The sequence below is a fragment of the Megalopta genalis genome, chromosome 1 (genome assembly GCF_051020955.1).
Source record: "Megalopta genalis isolate 19385.01 chromosome 1, iyMegGena1_principal, whole genome shotgun sequence".
Taxonomy (NCBI): Eukaryota; Metazoa; Arthropoda; class Insecta; order Hymenoptera; family Halictidae; genus Megalopta; species Megalopta genalis.
The window spans coordinates 32,947,497-32,961,934 of record NC_135013.1 but is presented as its reverse complement, the minus strand read 5'-3'; the positions used below and the strand labels follow the sequence as shown (position 1 = coordinate 32,961,934).

The 14,438-nt window shown below is 44.3% G+C and overlaps 1 protein-coding gene across 8 annotated transcripts in view; it reads left to right on the top strand.

Moving 5' to 3' along the window:
* The window catches only part of LOC117218047 (uncharacterized), a 170,284-nt gene that overhangs the window by 37,725 nt on the left and 118,121 nt on the right, over positions 1–14,438 (top strand). For all 8 annotated transcript variants that reach the window (XM_033466076.2, XM_033466080.2, XM_033466079.2 and 5 more), the window contains exon 5: positions 387–3,524. In XM_033466076.2, the coding sequence (XP_033321967.2) occupies positions 387–3,524 (3,138 nt within the window). The remainder of the gene's footprint in view (positions 1–386; positions 3,525–14,438) is intronic.

Here is a 14,438-nt window from a genome sequence, read left to right as displayed (position 1 = left end):
TATAGTACAATTATACTATATAATATAATTAATATTTATAATATAATTATACTATATACTATAATTAATATTTATAACACAATTATACTATATAATTAATATTTCTTCCTCCTTCCTCTCCTTCCTCAAGAAATTCTCAACACAGCAAATTCTCCCCAATTTCCCTTCAGCTTGTAAACAAAAATGGACAATTTGGGAATAGAAGATACGATCATTCAAGTCCCACAACTCACTTTTCTACTCGCAGTTCATCAACAATTACAAAACCGAGACGCAACGCGCTCGAACAATCTCATCTCCTCTTCCCAAAATTCTCCAATTTCGTCCGCAAACCGACGGAAACTCGGCGAGAATCGACGAAATAATCGTTCTGTCCGTCGGATCAGGGATTTCTGGCACGAAGACGAGGAGTACGAGGACGAGGAGGACGAGGAGGAAGACCTCGACGACGAGGACGACGATCGTCCGCTGAAGGAGGGCCGCGCCGGCACGGAGATCGACGATCGATTGATGGTATTCGGCGACCCGACGTGCAACTACGCGACCTCCGTGGACTACAGGAACACGATCGATCTGCGGGAGATCGGCGTCGAGTCGAAGAGGGACGCGCTGTTGGACCTGAAGAGCGGCCAGGCGACCGTGTCGAGTTCGTTTCGACTGCTGCAGACCAGGTTAAATATAGCCGGCGGTATGGCGCACGGTCTCGGCAACATGGTCGCCGATCATCATCATCATCATCACCACCATCACCATCATCATCATCAGCAGTCGCAGTCGCAGTCGTCGCAGCCGCCGAAGCAGCATCAGCAACATCAGCAATCGCAGCAGCCGCAGCATCCTCGGTACGACGAATACGAGCACCACGAGCCGCGGCAGCACCAGCACCGGCAGCAGCAGCGTCAAGGGTGGAGCAAGGAGGAGTGCTTTAATTTTAGATTCACGGATAAATCTCAAAGCGCGCCCAGTCTGCCTAGCAGCATCGAGGAGTCCGGACACGGTCCACGGTCGTTGGCAGCGCGCACATCCTCAAGGGCAACGTCTTTCGTGTCAACCTCGAACCTATTCGAGAACTACACCAGGGTAGCGAGCGTGCCGGTCGACCTGAATCTCTGCGGCTTCTCGACGTCGTACGATGACCCGGAGTACCTCGAAGTGATCGCCGACGACCACGAAATGGCGGGGATCGCGAACGTGCACGAGAACCAGCGGCCGGAGAGCATGGATGAGATCCGACAGAACGGCGGCGAGGAGACCGCCGTCGGCCAACAGTCGAAGAACGCTATGACGACGATGACCTCGGTGAGAACGCAGGCCCCGCAGAGCGCGATGGTCGACGGGAAATTGGACCTTGTCGAGGAGAGCCTCGCGGAGGAGACGGAGTGCGCGGGCGATCATTGCCCGAGCCCGCGGGAGAAGAAGAAGAAGAAGAAGAAGCAGCAGCAGCAGCAGGTGACGTCGACGGTGAAGACGCAGGACCGCGGGAACTGCGTGCTGGACATGGCGATCGCCATGGAGAACGATCTGGGCGCGGTGGACGAGGCGATCAAGCAGTTCAAGCGCGAGGTCGAGGAGGCCAGCACGCTTCTGAACGGCAAGAACGCGGACGGCGTCCAGAGGACCCTGTCGGGCAGGGTGCGCGGCCACAGGGTGAAGAACAACGCCAGCTACGAGCTGGCCCAGCAGTTCGAGATCGACGAGAGGAACTTCCGGCAGGCGGGCCGGGTCCGCAAGGACGGTGTCAAGGACAGTGAACAGACGTCGCCGAAGGGCGGCGGCTTCGGCGGTAGGAGACGCGCGATGAACAACGCCAGCTACGAGCTGGCGCAGCAATGCGACTACATGAAGGCGGTGGCGCAGTCGTCCAGGGGTGCTTTCCAGCGGATGGACGCCTGCGACGAGCTGGAGGAGCGCGGCTCGTCGCGGCGCGGCCCGAGGCTCAGGGTCACCGACATGGTGCAACAGATGAGCAGCAGCTCGACCTCGAACCTGCACAAGCACGAGCCGTACCAGGACACGAAGACGTACTCGAAGTCGACGGAGAACATATTCTCGCAGTTCTCGAAGGGCCCGTTCACCCAGGTGCCGATCAATCGGTTGGGCGAGCGGCTCAAGAAGGAGGAGGAGGAGGAGGAGGAGGCGGCGTCGCTGTTGTGCCAGGTAAAAAAAAACTCGGATCCATTTTCAGCCTATGGAAGAGATCGTAGTGGACACCCCGTAGTAGACGACGAGATAGATTTCCCCTGCTTGGAGACCAAACCCATAGGAGCATCCAGTTCGGAGGGGGTCGCGCCGTGCGTCGCGTCGACCGCGACCCAGCCGCAGCAACCCTCTGACCCGGCGCGGGGCCCGGGGGCCCCGGCTGCGACGCCTGGGTCCCCGGCGCGCCGCGGGACCGACCGACGCGATCACGGGCCCACGAGCGACGACAGACCGGACAGATCGTACACGAGCGACTATCATTCGGAGCGAGCGATGGGCGGCCGAGAGGACGACGACGACGACGACGACGGCGAGTGGCCGGAAGTCGCGGGCGACGTCGACGACGCCAACGCCGGCGGCGACGTCGTCCGTGGCTCCCCGCTCGCGGGTAGGAACGGAGAACGACTCTGGAGGGTCGTGGTGGAAAAGCAGGCCGCGGAGAAAGAGGCTTCCGCGAAGAAGGTTACAACGCCGGAGAAGCTGGAGGAGGAGGCGGAGGAGGAGGAGGTGACGGCGGCGGTGGCGGCGTGGGAGAGGAAGGGGACGGAGGAAAGGAAAGCGAAAGAGAGAAGAGAGAAGGAGAAAGAGAAAGAGCCGCCGACGGCGGAGGTGGTGGCAACGGCGGCGGAAGCAGCGAGGGGACACACTGTCCACGGTGTTGCCCCCCCACCACCAAGCGGCGGCAGCAACACCGACGGCGACGGCCTGCTGGAGCCCAGCGAACGGAGTGGGAAGCCAGCGGTGGCCGTGGTAGTTGATACGAATCATCGCGGTGATCGCGACAAACGTCACGAGGAGAACGCGGCGGCAACAACAATTGCGGCGGCGGCGGCGGCGGCAGCTGCGGCACCGGTACCGATCAGGGTAGCTGAAGAGGCGACGAGGATGTCGGGCCCGGTGGCCACCGCGAAACGGACCATCGTCACCACCACCACCAGCAGCAGCACCGCCCCCTCGAAGAAGGACACCGCGGCCAGGTACCAGAGGAACATGGTGGTGGACGCGTCCTCCGGGACCACCGTCGTCAAGGAGGAGAGGAAGAAGGGCGGGTTCGGCGGGTTCCTGCAGAGGTTCTCCAGGCTACGGTTCAGTGGTAGATCGAAAGTGCCGCGGTCCGAGGTGCAGAAAAAGAGTGACGCGCACGGCCAAGTGAATCGCGGCAAGGTGATCGACGAACAGACTAAAAAGGAGCCGGATTATATCATAATACCCTTGCATCCGCCGGAAGAGGAGAGACAGAAGGAGGAGAACGTCGTCGCGGAGACCAAAAACGACGTCGGATGGAGGCCCGCGGGGGACGTGCAGCGCAGCTCCTCCAACATCAGGTGAGTCATTCGTATCGATGCGGTATCGTACACTTTTCCAACACGCGAAAAGGCGAGTCTCGGACCGATGTCGATTCGCGCTCTTTTATCGGCTTGTTCGCGAACCTTCGTTTTCGTTTCGCGTTTTCGTTCGAGTCCGTTCCAGCGAAATCTTATAATTAATTGATATAATATTTAGGAATAATCGAACTTGTTATACGGTGCCGGACACTCGTGATATCATTCGTTTCCTTCGGTATTAATCATAGTTGTTCGCACGGCGCCGGTAACCAAACGGCTCCAAACGAAAACAGACATTTTGCTTAGCGCCGAACGGACCCAGATATACAGGGTGTCACAGATTTTAATGTTCAAACTTTGTCAGTGTATTCTATGGCACAAGGTAAGAAAAAAATGTTATGCGAACATAGGTCATACAGAGCGTTGTTAAGAAGTTATAACAAAAATTCGGAATAGGAATGGTAATCAACTTGCTGTTACTGCGAGCATTGGCTTGAATAAATCAGCACATGCCGTCTGTTTATGTAAGCTGTGTTTATTAATACATTTCGAAATGTCTACGGTTGTTGACAATACATGATTGACATAGATCGAAGATCGAATTTATGACCGTGCGAATTTCTCGTTTCTATTCTCTTTCATTTCATTGAACGAATTTTTGTTGTAACCTCTTAATAAAGCTCTATATGACCTATGCTTACAGAACATTGTTTTCTTACCTTGTGCCATAGAATATACTGACAAAGTTTGAACATTAAAACCTGGGACACCCTGTATATATCACTGTCCGATCGTTGACGCAGAACCTATCGTTGCGATGAAAAAACTTTATTTCGATCCGATGCTCGGATTCACGAAATTCGTTCGATCCTTTTTTTACGAGAGAGTGTGTTTATAGCAGCACAGTACACGTCTCCCTAACTAACGCTCAGATTGTGCTTAAAAATTTGGGCAATTTGGGAGGAGGAGATACGATTATTCGAGCTTTGCGGTTCGTTTTCATAGTTACGAATTGAGCCGTTTATTTTGAAAGTGGCACAAGTCACTATGTTTTTAAGTCGATATATTTAAGGGTACGCGTTTTAACACGTTTCAAAATATGGATGCTAACTTTCGAGAAGATTATATATATATATTATTTGTTATCTCAGGATACACTGATATTTTTCTCAGTATAAATAATTTCGTATAAACATGAAAAAATCACCACTTTCCATTACGGTAAAGTGACTTATGCCACTTTCAAAATAAACCGCTCATATATCACTGTCCGATTGTTGACGCAGAATCTATCGTTGCGATGAAAAGACTATTTATTTCGATTCGATGCTCGGATTCACGAAATTCGTTCGATCGTTTTCCACGAAAGAGTATGTTTATAGCAGCACAATAATGTCTCCCTAACTGACGCTCAGACCGTGCTTAAAAATTTGGCCAATTTGGGAAGAGGAGATACGATTATTCGAGCCTTGCGGTTCGTTTTCATAGTTACGAATCGTCAAGATTATGTCAAGGTTATGCTAGGCTCGAATAATCTCTTCCCAAAAATTGTCCATTTTTCTGCACGATCTGAGCGTCGGTTAGGGAGACATTACTGTAGTTCTATAATCGTCACATTGAGTTAGCAATTGCAAGTTATAGCAATTGCAGAGAATTTGCTATAACTTTGCGATAAAATGAGAGCCGTAGGAACTTCCGTCGAACACCTCGGATCGTTGAAATTCCGTTCGCAGTGCTCTTCCTCGGGTTCCGAGGAAGGCCGGTTAATCGAGAAGAATGACAGAACTATGTCGCCGCGTCGGGAAATCGGTCGAGCGTTCCGCTCGATTCTCCGGCCGTTTGTCGAACATCCGCCGTTGACTTTGACCTCGTCGATTGTTTACACGGTTTCGCGACCATGGTACCGTATCACACGGATTTACGCGGGCTTAGACGGCTCTTATGGCATCGACGACGACCGCCGTGTCTCTCTCGCCAGGACGCGGGAACCGGCGAAATTTCGAATCTCTACGCGCGCGCGCACGTCATACCTCGGGGACAGGGAAATATTTACACAACGTCGGGCTGCAGGCTCGTTGATTTACTGCACGTAAAGTCGCTCGAATGCGGACACCCGTAATCTCTTACGTAATTACTGTATTATGAGAGACATCTCTCTCTCTCTCTCTCTCTCTCTCTCCCTCCCTCTCTCTCTCTCTCTCTCTCCCTCCCTCTCTCTCTCCCTCCCTCTCTCTCTCTCCCTCCCTCCCCCCCTCTCTCTCCCTCCCTCTCTCTCCCCCCCCCTCTCCCCCTCTCTCTCTCTCTCTCTCTCTCTCTCTCTGTGTGTGTGTGTGTGTGTGTGTGTGTGTGTGTGTGTGTGTGTGTGTGTGTGTGTGTGTGTGTGTGTGTGTGTGTGTGTGTGTGTGTGTGTGAGAGAGAGAGAGAGAGAGAGAGCGAGCACGTCGTGTCGCCGCGCGCGCGCGCGCTCGCGGCCGAAGAGCGCACGGTCTATTGAATTATCGCGGAGTTTCGTGGTGTCCCGTACCTGAACCAGCAATAAATCTTTGCCTCAGAGCCGGCTGCGTCCGCGCGCAATCTCTCACCGATTATTTCTCGGGAAAGCGAGACTTATTGTTTACACGTGTGCCCGTGTAATTGCCGCGCGCGCGCGCGCTCCCTAATTGTATCTTTTTCACGGCGTCTCGACGGTGTTTTGCACCGATTGGTGCCGGTGGAAAGTTGCTTTTGTCGTCGTTTCGTTCGCGCGCCAGTGAAAGGGACGGGTTTTTAGAAATGTCGAACGTGGAATTGTTTTTGGAAACGATTCGATCGATTTAGTTTGACGACGAGACGTTTCGGCGAGACGTTTCTCGTGGTGCGAGATTCTGGGGAAGGTTAACCCTTTTAGCACCGAGCGAAAGAAGCGTACCTAGGCGAAGAATACTGGGCCGAATCGGCGAATTTGTAGAGGTTTGCGAAAATGCTCGTAAAAACCAAAGTAGGCGTGATATTTACAAAATTCAAGAAGCAGCATATTGCGAAAGGAATGGAGAATAAATCGATACCAATGAAGTTTCGATATTTGTTAAAAATCATAAGAATAACATAAGTATAAGACAATAAAAATCGTACAAAGTAATTTCTCTTTTTCAAAACGTAATTGCACATAGAAAAAATCAACATGTTCAGAAATTGGTACGTAAAAAATAAATCGAAATATTCTATTGGTTTGGATATGTTCGGTGGCAAATGTTTAGGGCCGGGTATTTCCGAAAATAACGGGCGCGGGTTATATTGGCTATCGTTTTCAACATTTACTTTCCTGAAATTCGTGAAAGATTCACTCTGGTCTGTATATACAGACCCTCGGCACGAAACAACATAAGATATAACAAAAAGTTGATCTAATAAACATTTTTTCACTTGTGTTGCATCGAATATGAACCATTTTAACATTTTATGAAGTTATACTTAAACACAGATCTTTTGTGATGAGTATAATAAGGCTCTAACGGAGGCGCAACGATATATCGTCGTTGGTATTTTTGGCGAGTGCACCGAACGACGATATATCGTCGTTCGGTACTAAAAGGGTTAAGGTTAAGGGTAGGTCGAGGGAAATGAACGAAAAGCTGACGATTGCGGTGGTTTCGACCTTTTCATAAATCTGCGAATCGTATCGTATCGATGAAAGCAATTTATGTTAAATTAATCGATTTGTTTTTAACAATACTTCGTTGAGAAAGTGAACGTATCGGGGCGCTGTGTCCAGGCAACAATTACGCGATAGAAAATCGTGGGTTTCGCAATATCTTATTGTTGAAACGATCGGAATGCTTGCGTCATGAAGCATAAGTGCACGCGGTTTCATATAATTTATCTTCTATGCGAAAATATTTATTCAGATAACGATTTTTCGTATCCGGAGCACGCGCGTTGCAACAGACACACGTCTTTCCAATTGTACTTTCGATTAAATCGGATGTTCGTTGTTTAAACTTGGAGTACTAATTCTGCTCTAGAATTAAACGATCGGAATGTCGCTGAGTATCAAAATAATTCGAACTAAAATAAATAAATAAAAAAAAAATAATTATATTATATTAAATATAGCATATTATACTGAATATAATATAATACTAACTATAATAACTATAATATACTATATTTAATATAATATAATTATATTATATTAAATCTAGCATATTATACTGAATATAATATAATACTAAGTATAATATACTATATTTAATATAATATAATTATTATATCTTTTTGATTCATTACTACAAATAAATATAGTAAATTTACCCTAATTTCCCTTCAGCTTGCAAACAAAGTAGACAATTTGGAGAGAGCAGATATTCGAGCCTTGTGTCTCGTTTTTATAGACCTTGACACCTGTAGCAAAAAAATAATATGGAATAAAAATAATGAATATAAAATAAGAATAATGAATATAAAATAAATATACTGGTAAATACAAAATAATCGCATCTCCCCTGCCCAAATCGTCCCTGTTCGCGCGCGATCTGTGCGCGAATTGGGAAGAATTCCCTGTAACGTGTCAAAAAACGGGAACCAACCCTCTCCACCATTTACCCGCATATCCTTGTCGCTCTAATAATAAATCTCCGGCGGCGAACGTTGCCGGGTTGCGTTAATCAATTTTCCGAACATCTCGAGTTCGCGCGCGGGAACATTTGTTTTCGCAAAGCAAACATTCGAAAACGGTACAAAAGCGTTTTCCCGAACGCCGTTAAGCAAAACACCGGTGTACCTTGATTTGTTGTTTCTGGCTCTCTCGTAAAACCGGCCATTACCGGCTCAATTTTCGCGTTCACAGTTCGCGGACGTTTTGTTTAAATTCTGCACGATCTGTCGACTCTCCCTCGCGCGCGCGCGCGCACGTCCCGTTTCGTTTCGATTTGCCGAGACCGGAAGCCGAGGATCACCGACGGTTGTTCCCGACCGGTCCCCCCTCCCCTTCCCCCGTCCGCCGCCTTTACGGGCTCGCTCTATCCGCGATTCGTAAACAACGGGGCCTTTCTAGACGCCCGTGAATCTGTTTCGAGGTATGTTTCTCCTCTGCGACTGGAAGCAACGAGGTCAGTGATACCGGGGAGAGCATTTCGTAATGGCGGCCGGAGTCGACGAACAGCTGCCAGTCTGCCCGCGCGCGCGCGCGCTCTTTCCACCCACTCCCTCGATCATCCCATTTGGTTTTATTCGCCGACGGTTCTCGAGGGGGGTATTACGGCCCAGAATGCGCATTTATTTATTAAGACCGCGCGATCTTGGCTATCTTAATTCGAACGGCAGCGTGATTCCTATCGCGATTTCGCTCGCGCGTTTACTCGTGTTTTGATCCGGGCACAGGCCGCGCCGAATTAACACGTTCCGTGCCATGTGTACCATCGATGGTACATGCTTACATGTTTCTTTAATGCGTTAACGAAATAGTTTGTAGCAAATATAGAACCGAAGAATTAATTCCGCCGCAAGAATGGGTCATGATAAGTTTGTTTTATTATTACATACGATGATTAATAATTACATATAATATATCAAGTTTTAGTAAAATATCAAATGGCCAGCGTGAAAAGTCGAGTAAAAACCACTCGGCACAGAACGTGTTAACTAATACACGAATACCGCGTGTTGCGTCCAGAGACAAGGGCCATAAAAAGGTCCCACCATTGGGGAAACCCTCTCAGGCCCCAACAAGGGTCAAGGCAGACACCCCCCTCCAAGGGGTGATTCGTGCCTTGACCAATAATAAACAATCTACCTCCATCCACGGGTGCTCTTCCACGACTTTCCAGCGTTGGAAGAGCATTCTTCCACCAGCGCTCGCAGAGAGTACAACACAAAAATAAAGTTCTCTAAGACTACTAGAGACCCTTCCACGTCATTAATTTGCCGTAGGAAGCGCGAATCGAGCGTACAATAGTTCGGTCGCGCATGTACGTTAGGCGACTAACCGAACGTACGGACAAGACACCGCGTGATTTAAGAATATTGCAACCTTTGCTGAACGTGTATCTCGCGGTAGATACTGTACGATTGCAGAGTAACAGAAACCACAAAGGACGAAAGTTCAACGTGGAAGTATAGACACCGCCTAACTGGCCCAGTTGGGCCCATAAAGGACAATAAAATTCCTCGGAGCAACGAATATACATACAATGACAGATTATATTGGGTTGGCAACTAAGTAATTGCCGATTTGTTCAATGAAATAAAAATTTTGTTTTTACTTGGAACGAAGCTTAATCTTTCATGTATTTTCCATTTTGTTCGATGACCTTTTGCCGTCTCTCTGACAACTTGAAAATTCCACGCTCGTAGAAAGTCTGATCCTTTTCGGCCAAAAACTGAGTTAAGCGAGATTTTACAGCGTCGTCGTCGTTAAAAGTTTTACCACGAAGGGAGTTGTCCAGGGATCGAAATAAGTGGTAATCCGATGGCGCGAGATCAGGGCTATATGGCGGGTGTAACATCGATTCCCAACCAATATCCATCAATTTTTGCCGAGTGGACAAAGACGTGTGCGGCCTGGCATTGTCCTGCTGGAAAATGACACCTTTACGATCGACCAATTCTGGTCGCTTTTCCTTGACCGCTGCATTCAATTTGTCCAGTTGCTAACATTCGCGGATAATAAAAAATAACATAATAATAATAATAATAATAATAATAATAATAATAATAATAATAATAATAATAATAATAATAATAATAATAATAATAATAATAATAATAATAATTTTATAATATAACATTTACGGACATCATAAAAATGGGAGCGAGAGACACATCTATAACTGAAATCGGCAATTAGTTGCCAACTCAATAGTTTTCCGATCCATTTTCGTCGTTAATAATAGAACTGCAGAGCCCTAAACGCGACTGACACGTATTCTTTTATACAATAATATTGTGAACAATCACAAGATTGGATTTATTTAAACTTCCTACGATTTTTATTATAATATACATGCTCGAACGAAGAAAAAGCATTTATAATATATGATAAAGAGCATACTATATTGTATATGATACTAGTATTATTACTATTTTACTGATATGATATTAGTATTATTACTATTATTACTATTATTACTATTTTATACGATAAAAGCATATTGTAAAAGCATTTTTATAGTATCAGGAATTATAAAAGGAAAAAATCGGATATCAGTTATTTCGACTGATTTGGTTAGTGTTAAGATTAGTGTTAACGCCCTCCGTCGACGATGCGACGTTAAAAGAAAAAAAAACCGTAAAAAGGAGAAGTATTAATCTCGTTCGAAAATATTAAAAACAGCAGGAATTACAGTTACTGCTTTAACACTAGAACTACCATACCATTCAAAATGACTGGTTTCTGATTTTTTTTTCCTTTACAGTTACTGATTTTATAAAGATATTTCTAAGAGAAATCTTTAGGTACACTTCTTCATTGAAGCATGTATTATAATATAAATGATACGAAACTTAAATAAATCCAGTCTTGGCATTGTTATGAATAATATAGAATAATATAATAATATAATATATATAATATAATAATAATATAATATATATAATATAATAATAATATAATAATATAATATAATAATAATATAATATATATAATATAATAATAATATAATAATATAATATATATAATATAATAATAATATAATATATATAATATAATAATAATATAATAATAATATAATAATAATATGAATAATATAGATTAGTCTTGTTTAAGGCTCGGTAGTTCTAGTGTTAATGGCTTTTCTAAAAGGAAAAGATGCTCCACTGTATGCCAAGGGGTGAAGAAAAAGGAACAAAAAAAAACCTCGATATTTTGTTTCGAAATTCTGGACCGTGACAGAGAGCCCCCTTTAATTCCGTTTTCGTCGACGTCCCCCCACGTCGATCCTCTCCGCACGAAGAAATCTGTTCGCCGTTTACACCGGCTCTCCCCCTATCCCCACCCCCCTCCCTCCCGTTTTCGTCGCGTATCTAATTCCTCTTTAATCAGGCTTCGCGCTCATCCGATCGATAGGATTTCACTCTCGTTTCGTGCCCGTACGATCGTCGCGCGAATCGTTCGTCTCCTCTCTCTTTCCTTCCTTTCGTTCTCTTTCTCGTTTCTTCCTCGGCGTATCCCGGATCCACTTCACTTCTCTTAATCAAATTTCACTTTCGCCCCGTTCCACGGCGTTTCGACGTAATTCGACCTAATTGCGTTCGGTAACGGTGCAACACTGTCGTTCACTCTTTCATTTATCGTGCCCCAACGCCCCCCTCTGTTCCCCCCTCCCCCTCCTCTCCTCATCGTGACTCCCTCTGGCCCCTAACTGCGCGTTTCCCTCTCACTCACGCCCACCAACGAAAAACCCAGGCTGCTCCGATTAGCGTTTTACGACCTTTCGAGTAGTAGCTGCTCGCCTTCCATTTGCTCGCGTTGCTTTCGAACTTTTTAGAGCCGCTCCTTCGCTGGTTAGCTCGATTTTCATCGCGGATGTTGTGTTCACGTTTACCGTAATTCTGTTAGCGATTTCTTGGGCTCTGAAGGTGTCGCGATTGAGTCGAGAGGCTCTATGTCTATAGAGTATATAATATACCTATACATATTAAAATTATTATAAGTATATCTATCTATATTATAATAATATAATTATGTAATATTATAATAATAGTATAATATAATAATAATAACAATATATATATATATATATATATATATATATATATATATATATATAATATAATAATATAATTATGTAATATTATAATAATAATAGTATAATATAATATACATATATTTATATAATATATATCTATATAATATATATATAATATATGTATATCTTTTCCACTCGGTGGAAAACAGGCACATTGCGCAGTTTTATCATTTTAATGGAGAGCAGCATCGACGAAATAACGTATAAAATAACTGGCAAATTTTTGCTGCAAAATACTTTTATTATTGTTTATATTTTTAATCGAATTTTCAGCGACGCCGACGTCGCCGGCGATTAATCATATGCACGAAGTACTTTTACATTTTTAATGATACATGAAACAAAAAATAAAAGAAACGTCAAATTCGTTTTTATGTGGCATAAAAAAAATCCCAGCAATTATCATCTTCCACGCAATTGCAAAGCGCATTTCTATTTAACGGGCAAAATACTTGCACAATTTGCCTCGAATAAAAATCACAATAAAAATTCGGAACAAAAATTTAAGGATAAAAGATCGGAACAAAAGTTTAGGATAAAAGATCGGAACAAAAATGAAATCATATTAATTCTCGTTACAACAGATGTTGTACAAGCGTAAAGCCGGCCGTAAGATACACGCAGCAGGCTGCAGAATATGTATGTCCATACATATTTACCGCAGGAGGTAACGGCGTGTCACAATATTTTACTTACGGATCATCTGCGGCCGTCAATATTAATCTGACTTTTCTGCCAATTAATCTTAATCTCGGTTACGACCCTCGTTAACGATTCATTTCCTTCTGCTTCGATGATCGCCACTGTGGCCCGGTTACGGCGACACTCTGTCCCTTCCACGCGGCAAGAGATTATACGAATGGATCATTTTTCGATCGCTTCTCTTTTTTCTTCTATGATCTTCCTTTGTTCTCGACAGACACCGAGAGTCGTCGCGTCTCCATCTGGCATTCATTGCGAGCAACCGAGGAGCTGTCCTACGATATTCCGGCTCCGGTTGGTTCTCGGAACAGCGGGGGGAACCCGTATCTGATTCTATCTCGTTTAGTTTTTACAAACATTTGTTTTATCGCGCGAAGTTTCGCCGAATCGGCTACGCCTGTTCCGCGCCGAACCCTCCTCGTTCGTCGAGCGGATCCCTCGGGCCGATAAATTTTTCTGCGTGAAATGCGTTCGCGGCAGAACGGAATTCTTTTTCGTCGATTTTCAGGTCGGCACGGAGCCGCGATATTTTTTTTTGGCGATTTCTTCCAACGGAAGCTCTTTGTGAAACTCTGTAACGTTGATTTAGTAATTAATAGGCTAGCGATATTCTGTTGGAAGACGGACAAAATAATAAAACAGAACAATACGTGAATTCTTTGCAAAGTATGTGGAATAATGCATTGAACATAATCTGTGTTCTTGTTTTATTATATGAACTTATTTGTTTATCAATTCACTCATTTTTATATCACACGATCATGACTCAATATATGATGAAAATTAGTGATATTCTGTTGGAAGACGGACAAAATAATAAAACAGAACAATACGTGAATTCTTTGCAAAGTATGAGGAATAATGCATTGAACATAATCTGTGTTCTTGTTTTATTTATTTATTATATCAACTTATTTGTTTGTCAATACACTCATTTATATCTCACGATCATGACTCAATATATGATGAAAATTAGTGATATTCTGTTGGAAGACGGACAAAATAATAAAACAAACCAATACGTGACCTCTTCGCAAAGTATGAGGAATAATGCATTGAACGTAATCTGTGTTCTTGTTTTATTATATGAACTTATTTGTTTATCAATTTACTCATTTTTATATCACACGATCATGACTCAATATATGATGAAAATTAGTGATATTCTGTTGGAAGACGGACAAAATAATAAAACAAAACAATACGTGACCTCTTCGCAAAGTATGAGGAATAATGCATTGAACGTAATCTGTGTTCTTGTTTTATTATATGAACTTATTTGTTTATCAATTCACTCATTTTTATATCACACGATCACGACTTAACCCTTAGGGGACCAAAACTATTTATTTCCAGTTTACACACTGCCAAGTCCAGGCTGTTTTTCAGACGAAGAGAAATTTTTTACTGAAAATTTTTGCATCAAATATAGAGAAGAGATATTCATTTTTAAATAGTATACACGATTTTTAATATTTTAAGAGAAACG